At 40.6% G+C, this 27,378-nt stretch overlaps 1 protein-coding gene across 3 annotated transcripts in view; it reads right to left on the bottom strand.

The window, feature by feature from the left end:
• MPPED2 (metallophosphoesterase domain containing 2) overlaps nt 1-27,378 on the bottom strand; it is a 103,267-nt gene that overhangs the window by 24,886 nt on the left and 51,003 nt on the right. For all 3 annotated transcript variants that reach the window (XM_040067461.2, XM_040067462.2, XM_040067460.2), the window contains exon 4: nt 20,635-20,860. In XM_040067461.2, coding sequence (XP_039923395.1) covers nt 20,635-20,860 — 226 coding nt within the window. The remainder of the gene's footprint in view (nt 1-20,634; nt 20,861-27,378) is intronic.

Here is a 27,378-nt window from a genome sequence, read left to right on the forward strand (position 1 = left end):
AACTTTACTAAGCAGACATTTTCTTTATTCAAAAATCTAGCGTCTCTTTCCTGCTCTCCTTCTTCCCTCTTCTCTATTTGGTACATTTGGGAATTTTATCATCGACAATAGAACTTATGATAAAACAGCGACCAATAACACTTTTGACTTCTTCTAGTGTTATGCAAAGATATTTTAACTGCTGCTGAACTCAAGCTATAGGAAATGGCGATTTCAAAGTGAACTTGGTACAGTCATTGAAATATTTCCTATGAATATTTTAGATGGTAATTCTATTCTTTCCAAAGAGAAAATGATTTAATTATCAGGGGCTTCTGCTCACAGTATTCATGGGAGCAGATATACTTTTTTAGCATATTTAAAGATACTAAATTATGAAAAGCAGTTCACATAGGGTAATTATTTGATCGTTCATTATGATGAACAGTACATTTATTTATAATAAGTGCCATGTTTTACAGCATGATACCAAAATCAGATACCACTTCATAGCCAAAAGGGTCTCCTTTGGCACTACCAGAGTGAAAACCCCTGCAGCCTGTTAGTGCAGTCCCATTCAGACCCAGACACACTTCTCTTTGCAGTTTCCATACTGCCCAGCCACTGCAATCCATTCCCTTGCCCAAAGCCTCCTGGGTCAGTATGTTCTCTTACAAGAGCTACACACGCTGTGCACATGGGTAAATATACTTTGCCATTCTCTGTGTTTTATAACCTACCATTTAACCTTCAAGCATGTGTTTACCAAAACTTCTACGGGCACAATGGTTTTCTTTAGCTGGAGAACACCAGGCACACAAAGCAAGGTTTATATAAGGTTTTAACTTTTGCTTGACTGCAAAATATATCAAAACAGTCTCCCATTTATCCTGGGGAGGGAACAACGTTCCTCTGTCTTCTCCTCCCAGGTCTGACAGTCATTTACAGAGACTGAGAATTCATCTCCCACTGAAATGAGGAGAGGTCTGCCCAATGATTTAAAGTGGATCAAGATTTAATTGAGGTGAGTATTGACAAGACATTTACTGCAGAGTTATTGCAAAACACATTTCATTAATGACAATGATACTAAAACATTGGAAATCCATAAAGGTGAAATCAGAAAGACTAGACAAAATGCTCAGGGAAGTCAATGGAAATAAGCTCTGGACCCCACTTTGCTTACAAAATAACACCTTCTTTAGGGGCAGTAAAATTTTTACACAAAGGATTAGTGGCATGTTACCTATTATTTCTATAAAATCCCTATAAACAAATGTAAAAGAGTAGATATGAATAGAAAACACAGCAAGGGAGCGGAAGGAGACTCAAGACCGTGTTTCCATGAACACAATTACTGACACTCATTCAAGGGAGCTGCTTGCAACAAGAGAAATTTTTCACACCACAATTTGCAGGACGGACTCATCGGCCTACTTTCAGCAACCCTATCGCATCTTTGAGAAATCAAGCACAGAAGCCACAGTGTGCAGTCTTTACCTGGAGTTTTAGCACCAGCCTTTCCCCCCTGCACAGCTCCCCAGGCACAGTGTGTCTGGCCAGCAGCCATGGAACAGCAGCACACACAGATCTGGTGCTCAGAGCCCGGGGAGCTCCCTGTGCTGCTCTGCTGCCTTGAAGGCAGCTGTTTTAAGGAATCACCACGCTAATGAAAAAAAAATCTAGTCGCTGGGACAGAATATCAAAATGAGCAGTTGCTGCTCCTTTGCTAAGTTTGCCCTTTCTTGTCAGCTTTTTCTGAAATAAAAATGAATTCACCTGAAGGATAACCACTAGAGTGAGGTGAGGAGAAAAGTGCAATATTATTAGGACAAAGTGAAAGCTGTGATATGAAAGTCACAACCCCCTCCACCCCCACTATTTATTCCAACTAGAATACCATCTTTGCTCAAGCTGATATTCACCTTCTTGTCACTTGAAGAGAAAAAAAAAAGACCAACTTTTAAATTAACTTACATACCACACCTCCAGAAATGATTAATACCTCTTGAAAGGATAGTTAAGAACAGCAACAAAAGAAAAACCTAGATTACTGTAAATGGGCAGAATTTCTTCTTGACCTAACCTCAAACAGAAAGATTTAATTGCCCATGTTGTAAGGTCAGCTGCTATAAAATTCTGATTATCTAAGGTTTTCAATGGACAATTCAGCATAAAGCTTCTGTTTGAAAGGCCAGTGCCTATGAAAGAATCACAGCATTAACTAGCTTGGAAAAGACCTTTGAGCTCATTGAGTCCAAGCTATGACCAAACACCACGTTATCAACCAGACCATGGTGCCACATCCAGCCTTTTCTCCAACACCTCCAGCATGGTGACTCTCCCTGAGTAGCCCATTCCAGTGCCCAGTCACCCTTTCTGTGAAAAAATTCTCCCTAATACCCAGCCTAAACTTCCCCTGGTGAGCTTAAGGTAGGGTGGAAAACACAGAGACCTTCCATTATGGAAACAAAAGAGGCAAAGAAGATAATTCATGAGAAATCCCCGGGGAACAGTGAACTGCAGTGCCTGCTTGCTGTCAGCCCCAAAGGACTGAATTCATCAGCACCAGCACCATCCGTGTCCAGGAGCTCCCCTCCTACTGCCAAGAGCACTGCAGCTTTCCAGAAGCTGCCCCTGGACACAAGTCCATGGTGTTAATCTCTGCTAGCATTAGCTGTGTTCTAGAAAGCATCACAGAGCTCCAGAAGCTGAGGAATACTGAATTTTAGCCTACAGTGGGTTTGTTTGCAGTGGGTGGGATGGCTCATTATTATTTGTTGCTAGTTTTCACTACTCGGGGTGGGAGAATGCTGACACCTCTACTCTTTTATCACTTGAAAAAGGCATTCAGTCTCCAAAAATATTTTAGACTTTACTGATTGGTTGCTTTCTTGCACAAATTATTTTAAATAAGTTTCCATGGAAAAAGATGTTTTGGAATACACAATTAGAATAATTAACAACGAAAATGAAAAAATAAGGCGGTGCCCCACTCAAAATCTTCAGCACGTTGTTGGTGCAATCTTCTCAGATTGTGCAGCTAAACATAACCCCAAGGTTCACAAGCAGCTGCCACCCCTGGTACAATGGAGGGGAAAAAAACTACAGTAAGTAGAAGAGGAGTTTGACATGTGGCTTCTCTTCACAGACGTGCAGCAGATATTAAGATTCAAAAAATAAATGGTGGTAGCGAGACAAGTTTACATTTCTGATTTAATTCATGTGGGGTTTTATTTTGAGTTTTTTACACAGCAAATGCTAGTTTGCATAAAGTAGATTATTAGAGTTTTAGACAGCTAATTGTTTTTAACATTTACCCTAAAGATGTAACTACTCACATGAAGTCTACACTTACAATAATATAATAAAATCATTAATATTTTAAAAAAGCAATATTTACTTGTTCCTAAAGTTAAAAGTCAAGCCACTTAACTGAAAAAGTCCTCAAATAAACTCTTAGAATTACAGTTTGCTGGAAGAAATTTTACAGGATTAATTTCTGCTTCTCTCAAAGATAATACATTTTTAATTTAAGTTCATATAAGTAGTACATACTAATGTTTGAGTAAAATGAAAAGGAAAAGCCCCTAAAACCTGGGAATCAAAAAAGGAAAACTACCACCTACAATTTATGAATAAAAACAAAGTATAAAACACTATGTCTATTATCTATGTAATCTTAAAAGACTGGTTTGACCAGGAACAATACATTAGTTTAAAAAGCTGAAACAAAGCTAATCTTTTGTCTTATAAGATGAAATTTGCTGTAATGAACTTTTTCCTTATGCTTTTACAAGTGCTAAGCTGGTTTCATTCTGGTAGGAGAATGCATTTTTAAACATTCTCTGTGTTCATTTATAAATTAATTCTAATAATATGCATCAAAAGACAGCTGGAATACATGAAAAAAAAGATATTAAAAAGCATAATTCATCACTTTATAATAAGCAAGTATTTAAGGGTATAGTCAAAAAGAAGAGCAAAAAGATTAATGTATTTTATTTTTATGCTGCTACTTAAATAAGAGTCAGCAGCATCCTGTCCCAAGTTTAAAAATGACATGCTGCCAATTATTAACGCTCAATTTTCTTCACACAAATAATCGCTTGTAGACTTTTAGGAAGTAAAATAGCAAAGCCAGTTCATTTAACTACAAAAATCACTTAGGCTCGACCCATCTCTCCCTGTAAAAAAGAAAGAAGTCTTCCCCAAACAGCAGCATTTATTTCCATCTGCCGCGGAGGTTTTCTCCAAGCAGTTTCTCTAATCTCTGTGCAGCTCCTCTGCGGTGCCATCCGAGGCTGCACTCCCCACAGCGTGCCCTCGCCCTGCACCTCAGCCCTGTTTATCCACCTTATCAGCGCAGGAAGAAATTTCGGCAAAACTCTTCCTCTGGTCACCGATATCTCTGGGAACCGAAGCCATTAAGATATCTGTGACCCCTACTCGTGCTATTTTAACTGTCCGTTGTACAGGAAGGAACTGATAAAAATAGGATTACAATGCCCTTACAGATGAACTAGCAGGAGGCTCGATTGTGATTGATGCCTGGATAAATACACAATAACAGGCCCTACATTTCAACACGGCTTTTGATGGAAGGTAAGAAGCGGTGTCGGTTTTCGCTGCCTGGACTGCAGGACTCTTTGCTCATACACCTGGTAAGTGCTTTTCATTGAAGATTGAATCTTCTGCTCTTAGTCTGACTTTGAATAAAGAGCAGGAGGTGGTTATTAGTAGGTAAGAATGCATATTCATATTATTTTGTGAGACACAAAGGTACGCTTCTTCCCACAGGCACTCGCGTGTGGCCCACCCTAAATTCCTCTGAAGTCTCAATATCTTCCCCACAGATAATCAGTGCCAAGGTGAGTGTATTTTAAAAATAAACAGCATCATAACAGCTGTGTGGGAATCAAATGGGCTGGAACTGGAGTTCGGGGTGGGGAGAGGAAGGCTGGGATCGTCCACATCTTTGTCGACTCATCTGGGCCTTGGGAGATGAAGTTTTCAGCAGTCAATCAGGCACAGGCTAAGCCCAGGAAGTTTCTGCAGGAAGGGCACGAGCTCACCATTACTGGCGTTGGAGAGCAACAGGAGAGCAACAGGAGAGCACAGTATTTCTGTGTCAGATGGCTTTCCCTGACTCCATTTACTTCAGTACAGATTGAAGCCTGTCTGCATTCTTTCGATCTTTCCTAATAAACTAAGTCTTAATGAGTGATGCATTTACCACCCAAAACAGAAATTTCAGGAAGTAAACTCAGAGCACAGTTTTTATTAACCTTCCTCTTTTGGAGAAGAGGGCTTCAAGTATCCTGAAATCACACGTTATCAGCTCCCACTTCAAGTAACACAGCTATCTATTCCACTTCAACAGTATCTCAAATACGCCCCTTCTTATCCTGCAAAAAATAGACACCTACTTAGCTTTCCAGTGCTATGATCCAGCCAAGCACCCCAGCAAGTACACAGACTTCAAGGGGGCAAACACTCCCTCTAGCTCCTTTGAAATCATTCAAGGAGGAAATGCTTGCATTTGCTCAGGACCTTGCTAGCTCACCTTGCTAAAAATAAGTTAACAATACTTGGCACTTTCAAAGTGTTTCATGTGCTGAAACTCCTGTCTAAGCGGCAATCATAAAACTGTTACTAGCCTTATTTTGTAGATGGAGGAATTAAAGAACCAAGTTATTTCCTGGGACTCCCCTTCCCTGCTCCCTAATCCACATGCTCCACTCTTCTGGCACCCACATGTTTCTCCTGACTGAAGGCACAGTCACAGCCTGCACAGCAGCTGCCTGGCAGTCTGCAAACAAACTTTAAAAATTCAGTTCCACCTCTTACTACAGTCTGTACCAATTACTGTACATCACACCCCGAAATTAGTCCAACCCCCTGCAATGAGCAGGGACACTTTCAACAGGTCACTCAGGGCCCCATCCAGGCTGGCTTTGAATATTTCCGGAGATGGGGCATCTGCCACATCTCTGGGCAACCTGTACCTATGCTTCACTACACTCCAAGGACCACCACTCGCTATTGGTTATTAGCAGATCTTACTGAAGTACTAATTCTATTCTGAAGTCATCATTCAACAAGACAGTAAATCCTAGTTTGGTGCACCTGACACTAGAACTCCATCAAGCCCCTGAACCCCAAACTAAAGCACTGCAGCAACGAAATGCAAAGCATTTACCCAGTATAAACTTGGCATGCAAAGCATTTACCCAGTATAAACTTGGCCAGTTCAAAAACTGGAGTAAACACTTCCTAATTGTACCCTGAAGAATGAAACAGATACCCAGCTGACTTGGAGGAAACTGTGTTGAGGGGTAATATGGCAAAGCTCAGATTCAGTATGACTGTGGCACTGAGATTAAGCGGTGTTCCAATCTGCCTTCCTCTCCCCAGTTTCAGTGGTGTTGAAATGCTTGCAGGGTGACACCAAAATTATTGTGTTTAAAATCACTGAAAGGAGCATCTCACTGCTTAGGGAAAAGCAAGAAATCCTGGCTCCAAGTGGTCAGTGACGCCTGAGCACAGCAGCACCGTTCAGACTGCAGAGCTGCCCAGCCCTAACCAGGCAGGAGGCAGTGACAAGTGCTCTGGTTTTGTGCTGCAGTAGAGCTCTGGATTAGCACAGAACTAAATCAGGCCTCTGACCCAGATTTTAACACCTTTTCTTATCCCAGATGATGATTCAGTGGTGATTTGCAGAGCGTGCCCTTCCAACCAAGGTGGCACAAACAAGTTTTCCACACTACAATTTATAGAGTAAAAAGTGGGTTTTGCACAGAGTTTGTAAAATCAAGCCAAACACAGTAAGAGGAGGTGAAATCACAAGATCGGTTTCATTCAATTGCTGGATGGGACAACATGGTATTCAAGTTTATACTGACGAACACAAAGTTGTGAAGCATAAATCTTTTCTTATTCCACTTTAAATATCTTTCACAAATCACAAATTCATAAACAATTGATATAAACCCAGCTTCACAGCAAGAAAGCACTTAACCCACATCAAACTTAAGCAAACAGATAAATCTTACAAATTTCACAAGGATGAAAGTGTGCACTTAAAAGTAAGACAAGAGTTTACTACTGCTTTTGCAAACACGTAAATAAAATTTCAAATAGAAATTTGTATATTTATATATATATATAAATTACAAATAACAAAATGACAACTGCAGACAAACAAGCAGTAGACAATTCAAATACTAACAGAACAATTCCACCTATAGAAGTTTTGTATTTAAAATCAAATCCTGGACAAGCAGTGAGGAACATGGCACTGATCAGTACACTGTGAATTACGGAGCAATACTGAGAATCCTCTCCTAGTAAGTCTAAATGCAGCACAGAATAAAATTGCGGTGTAACTGGGGTGGGGAGTGGGTAGGGGTGGAGGAGGTGTAATTGCTCTAAGAAAGGAGAATTATAGCTACTCAGCTGCCAAGATCTCAAAGTGCTCCAAAACTACAGTTTTATTTCATCACATTTAATTTCTTTATATATATTAAATTCAGCCAAGTCAGTAGATTAAAATAATATAGTAGATTGTATCAACCCAGACTTTGGCAAAATGTGACACAATCCTTTTTCAAAACCCTAAAATTGGCTTGCTTACGAGGACTAGCACATGGCTGAATAGTGGCTAAGGGGCTATAAATAAATATATTGCAGCAGCACAAGGGAGGTGCTAGCAGATTGCCACAGGGATTGGTATTAGGATCAGTTTTATTTAACATCTTTATTAATGATCTGGAAGAACGAGTAAACAGTGCATTAATTAAATTCACAGATTTCAATATAGTGAGAAGTGTTATAAACATGACAGTGGGGAAAGAAATTATGCCAAAGGAGGTTAGAAACACTGAGATAAGTAAGAAAAGGGGATTCCTTCTGAAAAAATGCAAGCTAATACATCTGAAGAGAATTGAAAACCACAAATAATCAGTGAGAGGAAGAAACCCAAACCTGTTAAGCTAAAATAAAAGACCCAAGGGCAGCAGCTGACAGCAAATTATGCATGGGCTTGCAACATGAATGAGGAAAAGAATAAGATGATCTGGGCTACACACGTGGTTGCACCATGACATTATAGCGTGATGCAAGCCTGGACTTCCTGCAGAAGCAGTGAAACACAGTCCCCATCCTTCATCAGTGTTCCAAACAGCCAAGGATCACCCCTCATCATACAGCAGAGACAGAATTCTGCAGTTTGGTTCTAAGCCTCTTGTGAAAATTTGAAAAAAAACCAAACCAGCAACCAACCAAAAACCAATACCCCGGAATACCAGACACCTCACCAGAAATAACAAAGAGGAAAACAGGAAAATCTGAAAGGATTACAAAGATTGAAGGTATAAAATAAATGACACAAAGCTAGAAAAGTAGGGTACAGGAAATCTTTAGACTTGTCTCACCAATGAGCACAATCAACGGCACAATTTGTATTTTTTTAAAAAATAAAATAAACATAAGAAGTATATAAACAGAATATTAGTTCCCATTAGTAACATCTTTACTGCACTGAGGTAGAGTATCAAAAAGAATTAACTGAAACTGCTTTTCTTCATTCATTAAAACTGGGCATAATAGTCAAAAATATGGTGTAGGAGACAATCCTGCAATAGCAGAATGATTTAATAGGCCTTTTCCATCTCTAACTTCTATGATTCCTTAAGAGACAATAAGCAGAGAGACAACCTTCTGCAAAATTAAATCACTGGGATTCAACTGGAGAATGAAAATTAAATCACAGCAAAGTATTTTCTTCTCTGTAAGCATTAGCATTAATCACATGCAAAAGTAAAATATTAGTTAATTTGATTCCCTGTGCCTTCCAGACTCTGGTCGAAATGAATCAATGCAGGAAGACTGATTTCTCTGATAATTGGGGAAATGGTAAGGAGGGAGGAAAAAAGAAGTAAGGAGGAAAGAAAAAAAACAAAAAAGGTAGAAATACCTGGTGAAAATGAAATTACCAAAAGGAATTCGACTAGAGAAAACCATGCTAGAGCACCTATTTCTTCTCTACTCCTAATAAGAACACTATATGTAAAATTTCACAGTGGTGGCTTTGAGAAAGTGTTATCTAACTATGGCTAGAATTGGGATAAGTCACCTTGGACAGTACAAACTCTCCAAGTAACTAATTTAGGTGACTAAAACCTCTGAAAAATGGTTTTGCTCTCTGTCCTCTTCCGGTAGTCAGCCCTCTGCAACACCTCGGGTTTACCACAGGGACAAGGTGATGGCACACCAAAATCCCAGCTCCACCAACCAGTGAAGATTGGGAAGGATGAGTTTACGAGGCACAGCTGGTTTGGGAGCCCCTTCTCCTGCCCTGCCGTGAAATGTGCACACACTTGGGTGTGCAGGAGCCGCTCGCTGGGCTGCTTGATGCGCAGCGTGTCCCCACAGCCGCTGCGCCGCCCAGGAGGGAGGTGTCACACCACCACTTAAATCTGCTCCTTAGGCCACAACAGCCCAGACTGGACAAAACCATGGCCTAAGCAAGCCCTTTGTAGCTGGGGGCAGGCAGCACAAAGCCTTTCAAATTAGCAGCTAGATGACGGTACAAAGCCGTAAGGGACCGGTTTCTCAGCGCGGCCAACAAGAATTCCCGTGCACGTGTCACTGGACATCAAGACCGGGCCAGTTTTGCCAAGGCTGGTAATTTCAGCTTGTGCGCTGGAGAAATTGAAGCGTGTGCCACGGGAATACAGAAAAAATGGGCACGAGCACAGTGAGAGGAGAGCAAAGCAGCTGAGACAAACCCTGCTGCCTTGGGGCCACTGCTCTTTCCAGACAGGCAGCAGTTCTTTAGTTCAGTGACAGACTTCATTGAGCTGGCTAAGGGGTACGTCATCAACATAACAAAAACGTAAAAAAAAATAAATAAAAAATAAAAATAAAGCCAAAGGAACAATATAGAAAAAAATAACCAGAGATCTGGTTTGTTTCTTTTGATACGTTTTAAAATATGTACTCTCCGCCTAAAGGCAAGAAATACTGCATTTAATTACAAGAATAAATCATTACATTTTTATAGTTAGTAGTTTCTTCTACAATGAAACTAGATTAGTTTCTCACTACACATGCTGTTTATTGTTCAAATTTTATGGTAAGTTCTAATAACTGAAGTGTTACAAACAGTTCAGTTTGGGTTTGTTGTTTTGTTTTTTTTTTCCTTCCATTAAACCAGCTCTCACACTATTCTTTTGTTATATACATATAAATTTCACAAAAATTCTCTCTGGATTTCTACCTATTGCAGAGAAAAACACACTCTCTTAAATTACCCTCTGAATCTTATGGGGATAGACTTATGCCTCAAATTCTGCAAGGAGTTTAAAACTTAGTCCCACCCGTGAGTAAAGTTTGAATTTTAACCCTCACATTTATAACTGGGCAGGTTCTTCGCATTCAAAACACGGGTAACCAGAGGTTCTGCTGTGACAGGACCTGTCCTGCAACACGTAGCCACAAATGTCACTCACTTATGCAATTTCTATAGGACTGCAATTATTTCCCCCTAGTTTCCCCCTCCTACAGCAACAAAATCAAGATGTAAACACAAAGGAAGTGCAGCAGACACCTCACTGATTTCACTGCCATTTAAGACAACCCCAGCAGCTCTGTGCTGATGAGGAAAGCACATTAAGCACTTGCAGCAGAACATCCAAGTAGACCTGTTTTGCAGCCTGATTAATAGAAACAACCTCTGAGGACTAATCACAAGTCAAGCCCTGTTTTGTAGATTAATAGAACAAAGGCACAAGAGAATAGGGAAGGTTACAGGACTGGAATATAAATAAGAAAAGGTGTACATTCTAGGCAGATTGACTGCTAGTAATTATCAGCTAAAGGCACGTCCTTACAGCGAGGCCTCGCTGTTGTGTGCTAGAACAGCTCTTTTCCAGATGAACCATCAGTCTATGTATCTCTGAATATTCTGTCTTCAAAATCCGAAAACCAATGACAAAATACTTCTCTGAAACAAATCACACCTTCATCTCACTCTTTCAGGATCACTTGAATTTCTAGGTTGATATTAGGTGATCCCAAAGTTAGTAGCAACTATACTTTCCAGCTATACATATGTGGATCAGAAATACAATACTGGCATGTAGGGAATTGACTGTTACACAAACCCTGTAATATGGGACCAGATGCTACAGCCCAGCAGAGATGCTGCTTACCCCATCTGGCCCTGCAAGGAGCTGTGCTGAGTGATCTATACTTAGTTTACTCCGTCATTTTCTAACCTTTCCCTAATGTTCCACCTCTCCCAATGTTGCACCTCCATACATGCAGCAATATAAGTTCTTGAACCCTATAAATCTAGAAGTTTATTGATAAAGATCTGCAGATTAGGCAGTGGAAGACAATCTTCCTTAAAATGGCACTTTGCAGATTTCTCAAGAAACACAAAACTTATGTTACATTCATAAAGAGAAGAAGGAGCCAAATTTACTAAAAACTGAAAAACCAAATTCAGGGAGCCATAACTCGAGATAACAGTTTTAGGGCATCCCATATTGAAAATGGGAACACTTCAGGACTACAGCTTTCAGACTAGCAACTCAGGTTGTCTTTCTCCTTTTTCTTGCAGTGCAGGCCATGGAACTGTCCCAAGCAGCCCAGATGGAGCACCAAGACAAGTGTTAAAGAGAACACCTTTCTTGAAATTTATTACATTCCCAGTTTTGAAAACAAGATGCATTAAAATCTGTGCCAGGAAAAGGAGACTGAGAGACAGCCTTCCTTCTTACATAAAGCTTACTTTATATATTACTTATATAAAATTGGAGGCGACACAGAACCATAAGTATATTCTCAAGGTATAGACCAATAAACCTGACTCAAGCAATTAATACAGTTAGCAGCTGCAAATATCAGCTTTTGTTAGTGAGACACGCTGATTCACATATGCACGAAAAACCCCTGGCTTTCTGAACAATCAGACTCCACAACCTTCCTGCCAGCTCTATCCATCCTACAAATGCTGCCAAAGCAGCAAAACTGTAGGTGAGAGTCCTCCAGAAGCAGAGGACAGACAGGCAGGCAGACCTGCAGATACAAAACCCAAGTACTGGCATTACTTGCAAAATAAATACGATGGCGGAGTTGTCAGATGATTTCAAAGCATCACAAGATCACTTCCTGGAAAGCATTATTCCTTTTGTCAAAGTAGCCATGGACACAGGGTCAGTAAGGGAGGCAAAGAGCCAAGCACATCTGTTAAGGAATATTCTGTTTAGTGTTTATCTGAAATGCTGAAGAGGAGCACAGAATGGAGCAATTCCCAGTGCTTTCTCACAGGTACACTGTGCATGCAGACTGGAAAATGATATCCTTGTCTGTGCAATTGCAGCTGAGGAGGCAGCAAAGGTGGTGTGCCTTGTGAGGCCTCCTGAACTCACTAAAGGTCTGTGCAGATCAGGCACATCTGTGAAGGAACAAGGATAAGCTGTCGGCATCTTTCTGCCTGCAAACTACTGCTTAAGCCTCCTCTGTGTGAGCATCACAAACATGGCTCTCAGCCACAATGAGATTTGTTAGAAATGTCACTAATCCTCGTATTTTACATGTACACAAACCATAATATAGACCAGCACCTAAATGTTTTAGAGGTGGTTATAAATATCCACGGGTCTCATCGATTTTCAACTAAATCCATGAGTGTTGACCACTTCTGAAATAAGGTGCAATATCTATTCCACTGAACAGATTTTCATGAAAATCTGATGAATGTAGTTGTCACTCTTGACCTTTATGTCTATGCTCAGATTCACAAGCAGTGGTCTCTTATTAAAAGTGCATGTGCATTTTTTTCTCTATTTTATATAGGTTCTGTGAATTACTTTAAGCATTTTATACACACGTCAGGGTAAAGTTAGCCTTCTGATCAGTAAGTATTAGATAAACATGACCCAAATCATCTGGAAGACCATCATGAAAAATCTCACCCTTCACTGGGACCTAACAAAATCTAGCCAATTACTTTATGGCTTACTTTCGTGTTTAAATAAAATAAAAAATAATTGCTTCTCCATTTCTATTGCATTTTATCACCGTCACATCACGTGAGTTCTACTTGACAACTCCACCTGCTGTGTAAATTCTTCCACACTTTTTCCTGTTTGTCCCGAACAGATGAACTGTGAAACAAACCACTTGTAGATTGCATCGGTTCCACATACCCAACCACCTTCTTCCCTGTCACCTCCTCCATTCTAATTTCATTCATTTCCCTTCCCAGGAAGCTGGGCTTCATCACATGGAGTGGTTGCTCCAGAGGGCAAACACTGTAAATATCAAATGTCATCCCCCCACTTTCCTTAGCTTTTCTATCTGAGCTGATGTCATATGGTACGGCATATTCCTTTGGTCAGCATGGTCAGCTTCCAAAATCTTGCCCAGCCCACTGAGGGAGGGGAGGGATTTTGGAGAAAACAGTGCTGGTGCTGTAGTCAAAACACAGGTGTGTTATCAACACCTTCCCAAGGCACTGGGAGGGTGCTGTGAGGAAACGAGCCCCAGCTCAGCCAGACCTAACACAAACTGGCTGGGCCTTGCCCTCCCACAGATATAGCCCATCTGTGAACTCCCTACCCCTACAGCAAAGTCTTGCTATTCCACCCAGTTCCTCAGTGGAGTCCTGGCTCCTCTGGCTCACCAGCCCTGCCAGAGAGCCCTGAGCCCTCCCACCCTGTGCTCCAAGCAGCCAGGCCCTGACTGCACTCACCCACACATCCTCCAACAGGCTTCTCTGCCTGTCACTCAAAGCATCCACCTGCTCCCTCATTCTTCTTGCTTAGGGCATAGGGGAAATGAAGCAATGAAAGTAATGAGGCTTGAAGAGCACCATGCAATTCAAAATCCATTCTGATGTCAGCTCATCAAAGCTGAAGCCCCTTCTCTTCCACTCTCCTGCCATGAAGGTGGCTGTCCTAGAGCGAAGTAATTTTTCAGTTAACCTTAACAGCATAGTATTTTCAGCTTTGTCTTTCTTCCCTTCTGTACCAGACCACCACAAAGAGGTATGGTGCAGGTGAAAGGAAATGGAAAAGCAGAAGTCCTGAAGTACAGAAGCTGCACGGGAGAATTTGTTCAAGCGAGCATCAACACACTGCAAGGAGTCCAGCCCTGTGTACAGAACAGCCTGTCTCCAGATTTGGGTTAACTCTTGCCTTAACTCCTCTTTGCCAGCTCCCATTCTTAAAGGGGCTTCAAACCCCCTCCCAAGACAAAGTCTGATGCTATGGAGTTAAAATGTCAAGAGTTTTGTAGTATTCTGTTTCCTGCTCTAGGTAACTCCTCACTGGGTGTAAATGCTTAAAGCCTGCTCCTTGCACATGAATGCCACAGTGACCACTACGTTACTCCAGTGTTCAGCTAAAGGAAAGCAAACTGCTTGCTCCTGGCAAGTAAAAACACACCCACCAAAGCAAAACTACAAGTATAAGCACAACTTATCTATCAAAATGTCCTTTTGTTTGAGCAAAGCACACTTCAACCTACAAATGAGAAGGCCACCATAAATAATCAGCACTCCAGCATCACAGCTCAGGCTCATTCTGGCTCTCTGCTATTTTGCATGGCAAAAAAACCTGAACTACAGGAAAACGGAGCAAGAATTAGAGACTCAGAGCAGATTTCCACAATCATTTGTTTGTACTGCTGTGAAAGAATTCAAATCCCTGTTTCCACACCAGGAAAGATTCAAAAGAGCTAGGAGAGCTACCATTTTATGGTCGCTACATTTCCACTCACAATTAGGCACAGTTTATTTGTTAAGACTAGTAATGAACACTCTAAATTTCTTATTCCTGCATAAGTCAAGCCTTGAAGGAAACATCAAGACTTCATGATCTGCCCCAGTGCCAGGATGCAGAGAATTAAACAGGGCAGGTGAGAGAGAGAGGAAGAAATAAAGAAAGAAAGCTTTTAAAAGTAAACAGGACAATTTTTTACTTGGAAGTGGATCTGATATCAAGGAGACCAAAGAAAAATCAGCTACATTCCCAACAAGGTAAAAAATGTAAACAAACCACTGCAATTCTAGACTAGGGGGAATTAATTCTTCAATTCTGAACTGAGAGAACCGGTGGACAAATGCCAAGAAAAATGAAACAGAAGCCTGCACCTTTAAACTCAACCACGCTGCAGTGGTGGTGTGTTTGTTTAACATACAGACAGGAGACTTCAGTCTTTGCCAATAATTTTCTCAGTTGCTGACTTCTGCATAAACACCAGAATTCCTGAAAAACTGGTACAACACACTCACAGTCCTGTCCAGTCTCTCCTGGTTTCCTCACCACTAAATAGCAAAGAAGAACTTTATTGCTGAATAGCACAATTTCTATCCACCCTTTTTTAAGACACATGCTAATTGCCAGCTAAGACCATGACAATAAAAGAAATGAGATCCATTTCAACCCATCAGTGTATCTGAATCCCATCATGTGAGTTGCCAATTGGTTTTCCAGTCCTCAAGCTCAATATCTGCTGTTAATTTGCTTGCTATTTCAAGAACTTGAAGACTGTCAGCAAAATCCATGATGCATTACAAAACTTTATAATTGGAAAGAAAAAAAAAACCTCTGACACTTTTCTGACAGGATAAACAGAGTCTGAAAACACTGATCAGAGCAAGGCAGAAGTACTAACTTAGAGCTGCTTGTACTAAAATATTATTGCAAATGAAGCAGAGAAAGGAACTGAGTTAGAGAAATAATTTTAAACTGATGCAAAATCATTTGATGAAACCCCAGATTTTACACTGGGCTAAAAAGAAAAGACTGCACAAAACATTATTTTTAAAGGAGATGGCTGAACCTGTCTCTGCTTGCTTAAGGTTGCATTATCTATGCCAATTAAAACTTTGCTTCTGAAAAAGAGTTAAGGCACTTCCTCTAGAGTTACTAAAAAAAGCAAATGAAAGCCTTGGCTCCGCAGACGTGAGTGATAGTGAGCTGTTTGTTCTTGACCTCTGGATCACCCTACAGATCAAATTCTTGGACATAGGAAAAACCCACTAGTATTCATTAAAAGCAACTGGGAGGCCAGCTTTGTGCTTCTGTTCTTGAGACCCGAACAAGCTACAACTTGACAAACGTGCAGGATATTGCTGAACAATGCTGCTGTTCCTGTCAGGGGAGAAGAGCTTTATTCCCAGCTTCATTCAGGATGAATTAATTTTCATCACAATGATGCAAATTACAGATTTCAATCATTATTTAAATAATTGATTGTCATCTTTTACCTTTGTGGTGCTTTTCAGTTATCCCCATAAAGCTGATTCTGTTAACCGTTAACACACATTGATTTATACTGAATTAGCTTTTACACTACATATTTCTTCCTTCAAAAAGATACATATATCTCCAGGTATCTAAACAAATACATAAGCTGAAAGTCCCAGATCTCCAGCTTTACTTCTTAATCTGTTAGATATGAGTGGAATTTTTGCTCACATACTTTCACAGCTAAAAATGACATCAAAATGACATTGCTTTGTTAGATTATTTTACACTTACAGCTTTTGACATTTTTTGTGAAATTTTTATGCGGAACAGAATTTCAAATCCATAAATAAGCCTATTGCATCATTATTCATAAAACTAAGAATCACGAGTTTCAATGCACACAAAATAAAGTACATCAGAATACTTTTTCTTCTCAACTACTCATCTCTTTCAAACAAGTGAAAAACCACAAAAGTTACCTGTAGAGCTGATCAGCAGAACAAAATAAAACGAACAATAAAGTGAAAAATATTCTCCCTGAACAATTGTTTCAGTCAAAATGTAGTTTAAACAAATTCTGGCTCCAGTTAACTACAGTTCTCTGGTGGATTGAATGCTTTTAAAGCTTCATTAGAAAACACACATTGTGAGAATATTTGTATCCAAATGTCTGCAGCAGACCACGGTAAATTCAGCCCTCAGCATGGATGAACAATTTCAAATATGATTTAAAAAAAACAACACGTATTTTAAAATAACATTTGAATTTAAGTAAAACTTGCACTAATTCGCTTATGCATATTCAGCTCCCAAAGCTGCAGTAAAAACAGACTGTCTCTCCTTACCCTTTCACAGATACATCAGTATGAGTTATGCTTATGTTTACTTCACAGAGGGAGTTTTAAGATTTAAAAATTCATAAATCCATCACTGGTTTTATTTTCTCTCCTGTTTAATGAGAAACCTCAATATCAAATTTCCCAAAGAGCAAACGTTTTCACTGGAATCTTACAGAATTTTTTACTGCATAAACTATCAATTATTTTCCCACCAAACAAGCCAGGTTCATAGGGCAAAGTCAGAAGGAAGAGAAAGGAGGGGAATGTTTTTGTGGATTGTTATCTATAGACCAAATGGAAAATCTTCAGCCATTTTGTTCCTTCAAGGTACATCAAAGGCTCTCCTATTTAAGGTGTGAAAATGTCAGTTACATTCTTCACCTCAGAAAATGAGCAGAGCTCTGAATGTGATTTATGTCCCACCCTTGCACTTTTCTCTTTTAGGGGCTGATACTTTCTTTTCAACTTCCCCTCCAGCTAATGCCATTTAATACTCTCAGAAGCATCAGGCTAAATTCAAATTTTCTGCTCCTTAGAGGCTGTTGTTATGCACCACCGCACATTCCAATTGCAAATACACATGAATGCTCCCATGTATTGTAAGTTATTTTTTACTCACAAATTCTGCTAAATTGTAAGTTAGGAGGCACTACTTGAATTCTCTTAGGTCTTTAGAAAGCTTTTAGATGTACCATGAGTAATAACATGTAATGAATATGAACTGATATTTCTTTTCTGTATTTACACTGAGTTGGCAATTTACATTTTCTAGATAGGTGACTTATAGCCAGCCTTCCCAGTACTCTGGCAATTACTTCTTAGAAACCCCTGACAGGCTGAAACCTCCAGAATCACATCTGTTATTCTTGGTTTCATCCCACTTTTTTAAATTAAAACCAGTAGCTTTATCAGCAAATGAGAAATTTTTTTCCCCTCTGGAAACACTTACAAAACTGCACATAAATTGAACGTGCCAACTTATCTCATGTTAGGGTTGGCACATCTTCTGGGTTAATGACCAGTGTTCCATTTCTGTGACAGAACTAATTGGGGTAAGGAGGCCATAAATACATACAAAACCCCACAAATTCTCTTCCTTTGCAGTAATCTGAAGATTTATGGGAATAGAGCAAGATGTGATTGGAGGGGAGAGAGTGTAAAAATTTAACAAGTGGTAAAATGCTTGTCTGATCATTCTGTCTCAGTTTGCAGGCACAGAACAAAATTAGAGCAGAGTTTTCTAACATCTGATGGAGCTTTTCCTTCCTCTGAAAGACTGGCTAAAATACAAAAGACTAGTAAATTTTCACATTTTCTGGAAACTGTCGTTATTTAAAAAAAAAAAAAAAAAAAAAAAAAAAAAAAAAAAAAAAAAAAAAAAGGGGCTGGGGGGGGAAGAGAAAATGCATGGACAATGCCACATTTCTGCCCTCAACACAAACTGGCTGATTGATCTAAAAAGCTGTATTGAAAATGGTAGCCTCAACTCCACACCAGCAGTTGTTTAAAACATGATCTGACAACAATTTTTCACAGCTAAACACAAATGAAGTATCATTCAAGAGATTGAAGTCTGCACTTGGTTCGAGCTCAGTGTCAATTTCTAACAATCTAGCTTCATTTATCATGCATCACTAATTGGAAAAATTAAGTTATCAATGGATTATAAGAAAGATTAATTCAGGTTTGTCTTCCATGACTAGGTCAGACTACATATGTCCTTCACTTTTTACAGCTGAGACAACTCAGTGCCTTGATGTGATATCCCTTAATATTCCAGAACAAACATTCTAAATCCATGTGTACACCTGCAAATTGAAAGAACTTCTAAATGCAGCTGGAGACAAAAGGATGACAGATTTCCATTATAGATTTCAGAAGGAAAAGAGGAGAAAAAAGAACGTGATATATTGCCAGTACATATAAATGTAAAAGTAAAGGTGCATCACATCGTTTTCCCTTTCAGAATACCAAACTCACTCTCCTCCAGACTTGGATTCTGTGTTCTCCAGGTCTCTCCAGCAGTGCTGTAGGAAGCTGAGTTCAGGTAAATCTGATCCAAATTAATTTGGAAATATGCCTACACTTCCAAATCACTGGGTGCCTGCCCAGGCCCTTCAAGTCTGATGCATACATACAAAAGCAGCTGAACACAATCTCAACCTTTAGCAGCAAACTTTCCTCAGCTCCTCACCCTGCAGGCAAGTCTCAAACCCACCTCACTACCCCAGGCCTTATGTGCCCTGCCTTCTGTGCTGCTATTACAAAAAAATTACTTTGAAATGTCTTCAGGAGATGATTCCTAACCTGAATTAAGATCATCTTTCCCAATTTGCTGATATTGCAGGATTTAGAGCATTAATTTTTTTTTATTTTATTTTTTAGCTAAGCAATGTCAGGCTGATTTAAACTAGTAGCTAAAGGCTATGACTTAAATTAAAAGATTAGTAGCTCAAGTCAAGAATGTGAGATACAGAGCTAGATCAGTTTTCTAGCTAGCACTAATGCATACAGTATGATCAGGAAAAAGCGTTATCAGAAGCATCAACGTGTGTGGTGTCACATGAATCACCAGGGTCTGCTGCCCAAGACAACAAAAATGAGGTGAAGGGGAAAATTTCTAATGCATGTATAGGTTTGTCCCATTTTCTGGTTCAACCCATCATTCCTCCTTCCTCTCCTACTTTCACCTTTAAAGCAAGCCTGACATCAAAAATAAGTTATAAGCTTATAAGCCTTTCTTATAGGTGTGCATAAATTAGCATCTCAGTACTTCTGCTGACAATTGAGAATGCCAAGCAACAGAATGATTATCACCATCACTCAAGTTCAGGTCTCTCTGGTAAAGCCTGAAAGGGCTGTGGCTGTTCTTAGCATGAGAATTTAGAACAAGTGCTACCTAAGGCTCCACAGAAAGATGTCAGGCATCACAATCAAATGACATGTAGAAAAAACAAGGAAGAACCTCCTTAGCACAAAACTGGGCAGCAATCCTTCCTGCTTGACATGCTTGACACATGGGTGGAATGAGACCAGAACTGGTTTGAAATTTTGTTATCACAACTTTACAAGCAGAAGAAAACAATGCCTAGAACCGATCAAAAATAAGGCTTAAAGCGCCTGCTGCCTTGTGCCCTTATGCTGTGTGGGTGTTAAATGCCACCACACTAATCTATTAGCACAGCAGATACAAATAGCTCAGCAGTATAGAATGTAATGGAGTTTCCCTAATACATCCCAAAATGCCACCACAGTTAATCCACAAGCACAGACTCGGTATTGACTCCACAGTTTAAGTGCATTAAACAAGCAGAATAGAAATAGTTACAGTTCCTTTTGTCTTATTTCATACACATGGCTAAATAAAGATTATCTCTCCAAAAGGAAAAGAAAAAAAAATAAAAGCAACTGTTTCAGAATGGTTACAGCTAAGTCTGATGCCGTTCTGCAGGGCAATGCAACAAGGCAACTTCATGCACGTTCAACAGGAATGATTCCTGCTGCGGTTCAAGTAATAAACAGCAAAGAAAGTTTAAATTGAGACTTACCACGGGGCACCATATATTCGGAATCCTTTAACTGTTACCTCTGAATCTTGTAAGTAAATACTATTTGTCAGGAGTGACTGAACATTGTCAAAGTCCTCTGGTTTCAATTTGGACACAGAGGGAAAGCGGTAGTAATCTTGTTTAACAAGGTCTGCCATGAATTCCTTATCAAATGTCAGTTCATGATTCCCAGCAATCACTATTTTATATTCATATGGTAGGTTTCCTGAAATAACAAAAAAGAGGACTTAATTAGCACATTTCCTCCCACACCAGCGACGCTGGCACAATTAGCTAGCAGTGACAAGAGGGGAACACCCGAGGCCAGTGTGCATCTCCATGCTGGGCACAAGATACTGATGCTGCTCCTCCTCCTCCACTCAGTGGAACGGCGTCAAAAATGCACAGGAACGGCACACGGAGCCTGTACTGCAGAGTTCAACAAAACGAGCTCCAAAGGTGGCAGAAAACACCACTGCTGGATTATTCACTTGAATGTGAAAATGAGGCCTTAATCCAGGTCAGGGCCAGCAGTCCCCAGGAGTGACCTGCAGTGAGGAACCTGGGTGTCCAAGCGGGCAGGTGACCACAGACAGGATGCCTGCCAACTGTGTCCTGAGAGCACCAAAGCAGACTGCTGGGGCTGTTGGTTTTTAAATTATTTGGTTTAATTTGTATTCCAGTGGCATTTATTCAAGACCTATTCCCCAAAGCTTCAATTCATTTGCACTGTACTTTTATTGTTATTTTTGTTATTGTGTTCATGGCAGTATCTCACGTCTTGTAAAAAGCACACAAGTAGAAGCAACCACAAAACTCAGCCAAATAAGACAAACTAGGCAAAAAGAAAACCTGGTTAATTCATTTACCATCAGAGTCAGAAGTAAAGGATTACATGTTTGCTCCCCTCAGTTCAGGGGAGCTAATACCATTGTTTGGAAGGAGGCATGGATCGTGCTTCATGGAGGCAGATTTTTGGAGATCAGAACAGATTTTCAAGCACTTGGTATCAGCAATCAGTGCCAGATCTTCCAAATAAACATACTGGGTGCTGAGCTCCCTTAAAAATACAGTCCCACACTGTGGCATCTTCACAGAAGTTAGGCTCTTTTACAAAATCTGTCCCACTGTGACTTGCCAAAAATCACTCGTAAGATTGCATCAAAGCTAACTGCTACTGCCTTCCCAATAAGCCTGATTTCTTAGTCTCATACCTTATCCTTCATTTTTGTGTTTATTACTAATTATCATTTAGAAATGGCTGGGTTTATCATGGGGATTTTTGTGCAGCTTGTCTTTGTGTTTTTTATATAGGCAGCAAAATGTATGTAGAAATCTATGGGTTCATCTTCCCGTTCTGGAACTCGCAACATCTGTCCCAGGGAAGACAGAATCAGGTGTTATACATTTCTTGTGAGTACAGTTCTCCTAAACAGAAGTGACTTTGCTAGTTGCAAACTTTTCTTTCAGCTTTTGAAATTGTTTGGGTTTAAGGTTTTGGGGGTTTTTTGTTTTTTGTTTTTTTTTTTTTTTAAGTAAGTAAGTCTCAGAGTAAAGCTATATAAAGAATATACAAGATTAACTTTTCCCCTAAATAAGACTTACAGGGGGACCAGTCAAAACCCTCTGCTTTTTCAATATCTACAGCACAGAAACAGGAATTATGCAAGGTATGTGTGCAAACATCATCTTTGCACAATCAGTTAATTCTGGATAGAAAACCAAAAAGCTACAAATCCCTTGAAAAAACCAAGGAGACTATGTTTTTCATAGACACCAGACACCTCACATCTGAAAAAAAATACAGCTTGTACATATTCATAACTCTCTGTGGTGCTGCATTAGAATAAAAGCTGGGGACATGCAATAAATGCTCCTCTACAGTTTTTGACTCACTCCTTTCCCACTTTCCTCCCCTTCCCCATCTCTACTACGTGCTGCTCTGCAATGCATTTTTATTTAAAAACTCTGCGTGGTGTGTACCTACAATTCCTGCTCCCAGTGATTCCTGGGCACAAGACAAAATTGCTATTTTCTCTTCTCCCAGGAAACATAAAAGATACCACCAGCATGAAATTTGATACACTTGTCATAATCATCAATCCCCCAAAACAAGCTAGGTGTGATAATATTCTCAGAGAAGTAGGAAGGAGAAATTAAATTCAGGTTTCTGCTAAGTTATCAACATTTGCCTGTTTTAACACAGAAAACTTCATCCTACTTGATACATATCCAAGCTTTACACTTCCATTTATTTTGATAGACTTGAAAACCAGCACGTTCTGCTGATAGTATGCCTAATTAAGCCCAGAGCATTTTTGCTCAATATTTTTTCAACTTGACATTTTTAAAATAAGGGCTTACTTTGAAGACACACAGGACATGCAAAAGCAAACTAATGGTGACATCAGCACTTATTAAAACATATAAATGTAACATTATACATGCTATATAAGCACCTGAAATCTGTAGGGGAAACCCAGACAGTGAAACCCAGACAGTATTCCTTGCAATTGGTGTGAAACAGCGGTTGATACTTTTAGGACTAAGGAGATGCTCCACTTGTTCATTTCTCGAGAGGAGGCACTGGGGAGCTGGGGGGCACTGGCAAGGGACAGCCTCTCCCCACTGCTGCCAGGAAGCCCAGGACATGGCCCCACCAACAAAAGCTAAGGACTAACACCAGGACCAAGAAATGAGGCAAGACAGGCCCTGGAGAAGAGCTCCCACAGGGACCAAGTTCATCAGCACTCACCCCAGTGCTCTGGTGCAGTGCTGCTGCATGCCCGTGCCCGGGAGCTGGGGAGGAAGCAGTGCTGGCTGCAGGTGTGACAGCCACCAACACAGGCTCCCCATCCTCCAGCAGCCAGACCAGAGGCCCTGTGCTCTGCATTTGTGCCTACTGCAATATTTGCCACAGGAAGGGTACCAAGGTCTGGCCTTGCTCCCCACCCAGGGCCCCCAGGTCATCACCAGTCACTTTTTGGTTCTTGTTCTCTGGTTGCTAGCCCAGGAGCTCGCCATGAGCCACACCAACCCTCAAAAGGCAAACACATTAAAAGCCAGGGCAGCAGCAAGAAGAAGTCTCATTCAATTCTCCTCTCTTCCCTGAGGAAAGACTATATAGCACTAATCACAATAATAAATTACCTGCAATCAGATTGGCTATTCATTCATCACATTCCGGTTTTTCCTTCTTGAAAGGCCCTGTGGCATTGTGCAACACCCACTCTCTCTGATATAATTTCTGAAATATTTTGGCATGTTTTCTTTTGGCAAACCTGCCCTTTGTCTATAATCTTGTGTTGACCTTGTGTTTAATATGGAAACATGAACAGTCATATTCAGAAATCTCCAACTCCATGGTAATTTAGTTTTATCTTGACCAGATTAATCTCTGTGTATCTGCATCAGTGCTGCCTGTACAGCACAACACACAGGTTGAAAGGCTTTTCCTCATTATCCTTCACTAAATCTTTGTTAGCCACATTTGGTCTTTATTAGTTTGATTTCCTAACTACCAAATATTCCATTATGCATCAGTAACATCATTCATTCTATTTTATACTGTGACTCTGGAAAACAATTAGAAGAATCCTTTTCCAAACTAGAAAAAGTGTGATCTGTTTGCTGGGCCAAGCACTTCAGAAACCCCAATTATTAACTCCCAGCATAATAACTGAGTTTATTTAAAATACTTAACTGCTTAAAAGGTGAGATCAAAAGGCAAAAGTTACAACTACCAAAATGTCACTAAGTCTGTGAAGTAGAGTCACTTGTACCGGAGCATTTGATACCCATATTTATGTGTATATACACACACACAGAGGGTGTGCATATGTGTACCTTCAAAATATATCTATTATTTTGGTCAAGATGTTTTTCAACATCTGCTCTCAACAGTACAAGCAAGGGCACAGTGTAATCATTGATCAAGAAAATGCTGCAATTAGACAAGTTGTTCTCTTCTGGAAGCCAAAAGGTCAATACCGCTCTTGCTCAAATAAAGGCAACAATGGTTATCTCTGAATGACTTGTAAAAAAGTGGAATTGTTTACAGGAAATGCATTAATCTAGGAGCCTCAGAAAGTTTCTGTGACTTCTGGTCAAACAAGTCAACCCTCAAGCTACAGTACCTTTGTCCCCCAATGGTTCATCTTTACTCCTGTGCCAGGACACCCTTCTGCCAACACAAAGATTCGGTGGGCACAGAGCAGAGTGGATCAGAGCACTGATCCAGATGAAAAACGATGTAGCAAAAAAGGAGTGGGGGTCTGTGAATGCTGCTAAGGCAGAACTTCTGTTGCTGGGTGCAACCACTTAACACCACTCCAAGTGTCAGCTGAACAACAGACTGACTTTAAACATATCTATTACCTGGGACAAGAGGGGAAGCTTGGGGGCAGGGGGGTAGCTGTTTCAGTGGGTTTCTTTAAGTTCACCTTAAGCACCTGGATCCTAGGAAGCCTCAATCTGTTGAACAACCATTCCCATTTTAATACCATGCTTCATATGAGTACAGTTTAGTCACACAACTCAAGTTCTGTAGAGCTGCCACAAATGAAAAGGAATGTGCCTGGCAGTGAACATTAACTGCTGAGTCCCTATAAAAATAAAAAATGCCATTATTTTTTGACTACTGTTACCTGCAAACCCCACAGGGAAGTAGGGGAATAAGAAATAATGTGATACTAGCTGTCTATATAGTGGTAGAAACCTGTATTTATTTACCCACAAATGATATGCAAGTGCTTTTGATGCAAAGCTCTGAATATGCATATGCATGCATTAACTAATCAAACCACACAACACCTCCACGAAACAAGAAGCTTTTTTTCATGCCTGCTTCATAGCCTCATAAACCCTTTGGCCATATGCTGAGAAACAGGCTGAGAAGCCTTGACGTATAAATCTTAGTCCCCTCAAAAAGAGGGAAAACTGTACGAGAGAGAGATGTCCGCGCAAGAGAGTCGCCTCAAATTTATGGTATCTTGTATATGCCCCAAAAGTGCAAAACTGGTCGTGGATCATTCCCCTATAACCAATCCCATACACATCCAGGGATAAACACAGAAGGAGCAGATTTTGGTTTGCTGCTACAGACTTCCAGTCCCCACAGCTGCAGCTGTGAGCGCAGCCAGCACGGCCCACCTCTGGTCAGCAGCTCTGCAACTCTTCCTAGAGAAGTTTCTCATGGAAAGCCCTTGGCATCACAGAGCCACAGTCACTCTCTCTTCCCAGCATTTACAGCACGGTAGCAACACACAGAGGTTCCTTTCAGCTTTTTAAAACAAAGACAAAATGTCTCAAATGCTGCTATTTCTCCTTCAGCAGCAATAAGTGAGTTAGACTGCATAGGTACAGTTATGAAGACTCAAGTTTCCGCAGGATAAGCTGGACCTAGCCCATCAACAACCCGCCTCAGGTACCAAGATCCAAAACTGGGTAAGAAAAGCATCTTTTCTCTGATGAGACTGGCCAACTGGCTATGAAAATATTTTGGCTGTTTTAATCAAGTGAGCCTTCACAAATGTCCTCAACAGAATAGCTCAAATGGTATCAACCAACACACTGGCTGAAAACCTAGCCCATGAATTTCTGTGCAGTTTAGCCCCCCGTGTCTGTAGAAACCTACTCAATGTAACAATTAAAAGCAACAACAACAAAAAAAAGGCAGCAAGAAACAGAACATGCACAAAAACAGAGCATGCTTCTAAAACAGTACAAGGGACTGAAGTACAAGATCTCTCAAAATCTTCCCAGTGAAAAGTATTCTACCATCAGTTCAGATGCCTCTTTTTTATTTTTTTTTTTTTTTTTCCCCTCCACTTTTGGAGAAGAGAAAATAAAGGCAAAACGGCAAGAAGAGAGGATGAATGAAAATGTAACTGGTTTGCCTTTATGCAAAGAAAACATCAGATCGCAGCACGGGGAGAAGCAAAGGCTGAGACCCTTGAATCCCTGTGATAAATCCAAAGCTTGTACATTAAAGCTCCCCTTTGTTGAGAACACTGTTAGACACAACAAAACAGAAATGTTAGGTAAGTGCAAGCTCTGCCTCTGACCTTTCCCTCTGTAACCGTCAGGCTTCATTAATTTTCACAAGGCCTGACAGCTCTAGCGTTAATACTCACACTTGCGGATCGAGCCACACAGCAGGTTCAGAGTCCGCTACCTTCTCCTCTGAAACTCATGCATTAGGATTTCTTCCATGCTGGCAATGGAAAACCAAGTCTAAGAAACATTAAACACAAAAAACTACGTTACAGTAATGCCGGGGTTGAGTCATAAACCCATGAAAGCAAGGAAGCACTGGGTGAATCTCCTCGCCTCAGCACCTGTGCCTCAGCCGAGCAGTGCCGAGGTGCGCCGGGACACTCGGCCCTTTCCCAGGGACCGCAGGCGCTGCTCCGCCTCTACGGGCACTGCACAGGAGCCTGATGCTGCAGCATTAGCGGTGCTTTATACCGAGTGTTTCCACCCCTTCTCCCTTCCACGAGTAAATGGAGGGAATTTTGCACAACACCGGGCCAAAACATCCCCACGTGCAGCATGAGCTCTGCGACAGGGCCGGGCGCACTGCAGAACCTACTCGACTACGGGTCTGATTTAACCACGCTCTGGCGCTGGTACCAATTCCTTGCTTTTATGTTTTTATGTCTCAGCCATAACATTATTCTAATGTAACTGTGATTAATATCTTCCTCCTGTCTGTTGAAATGAAAAATGTAGCACTACATAAGC

Source organism: Hirundo rustica, chromosome 6 (genome assembly GCF_015227805.2).
Source record: "Hirundo rustica isolate bHirRus1 chromosome 6, bHirRus1.pri.v3, whole genome shotgun sequence".
Classification (NCBI taxonomy): domain Eukaryota; kingdom Metazoa; phylum Chordata; class Aves; order Passeriformes; family Hirundinidae; genus Hirundo; species Hirundo rustica.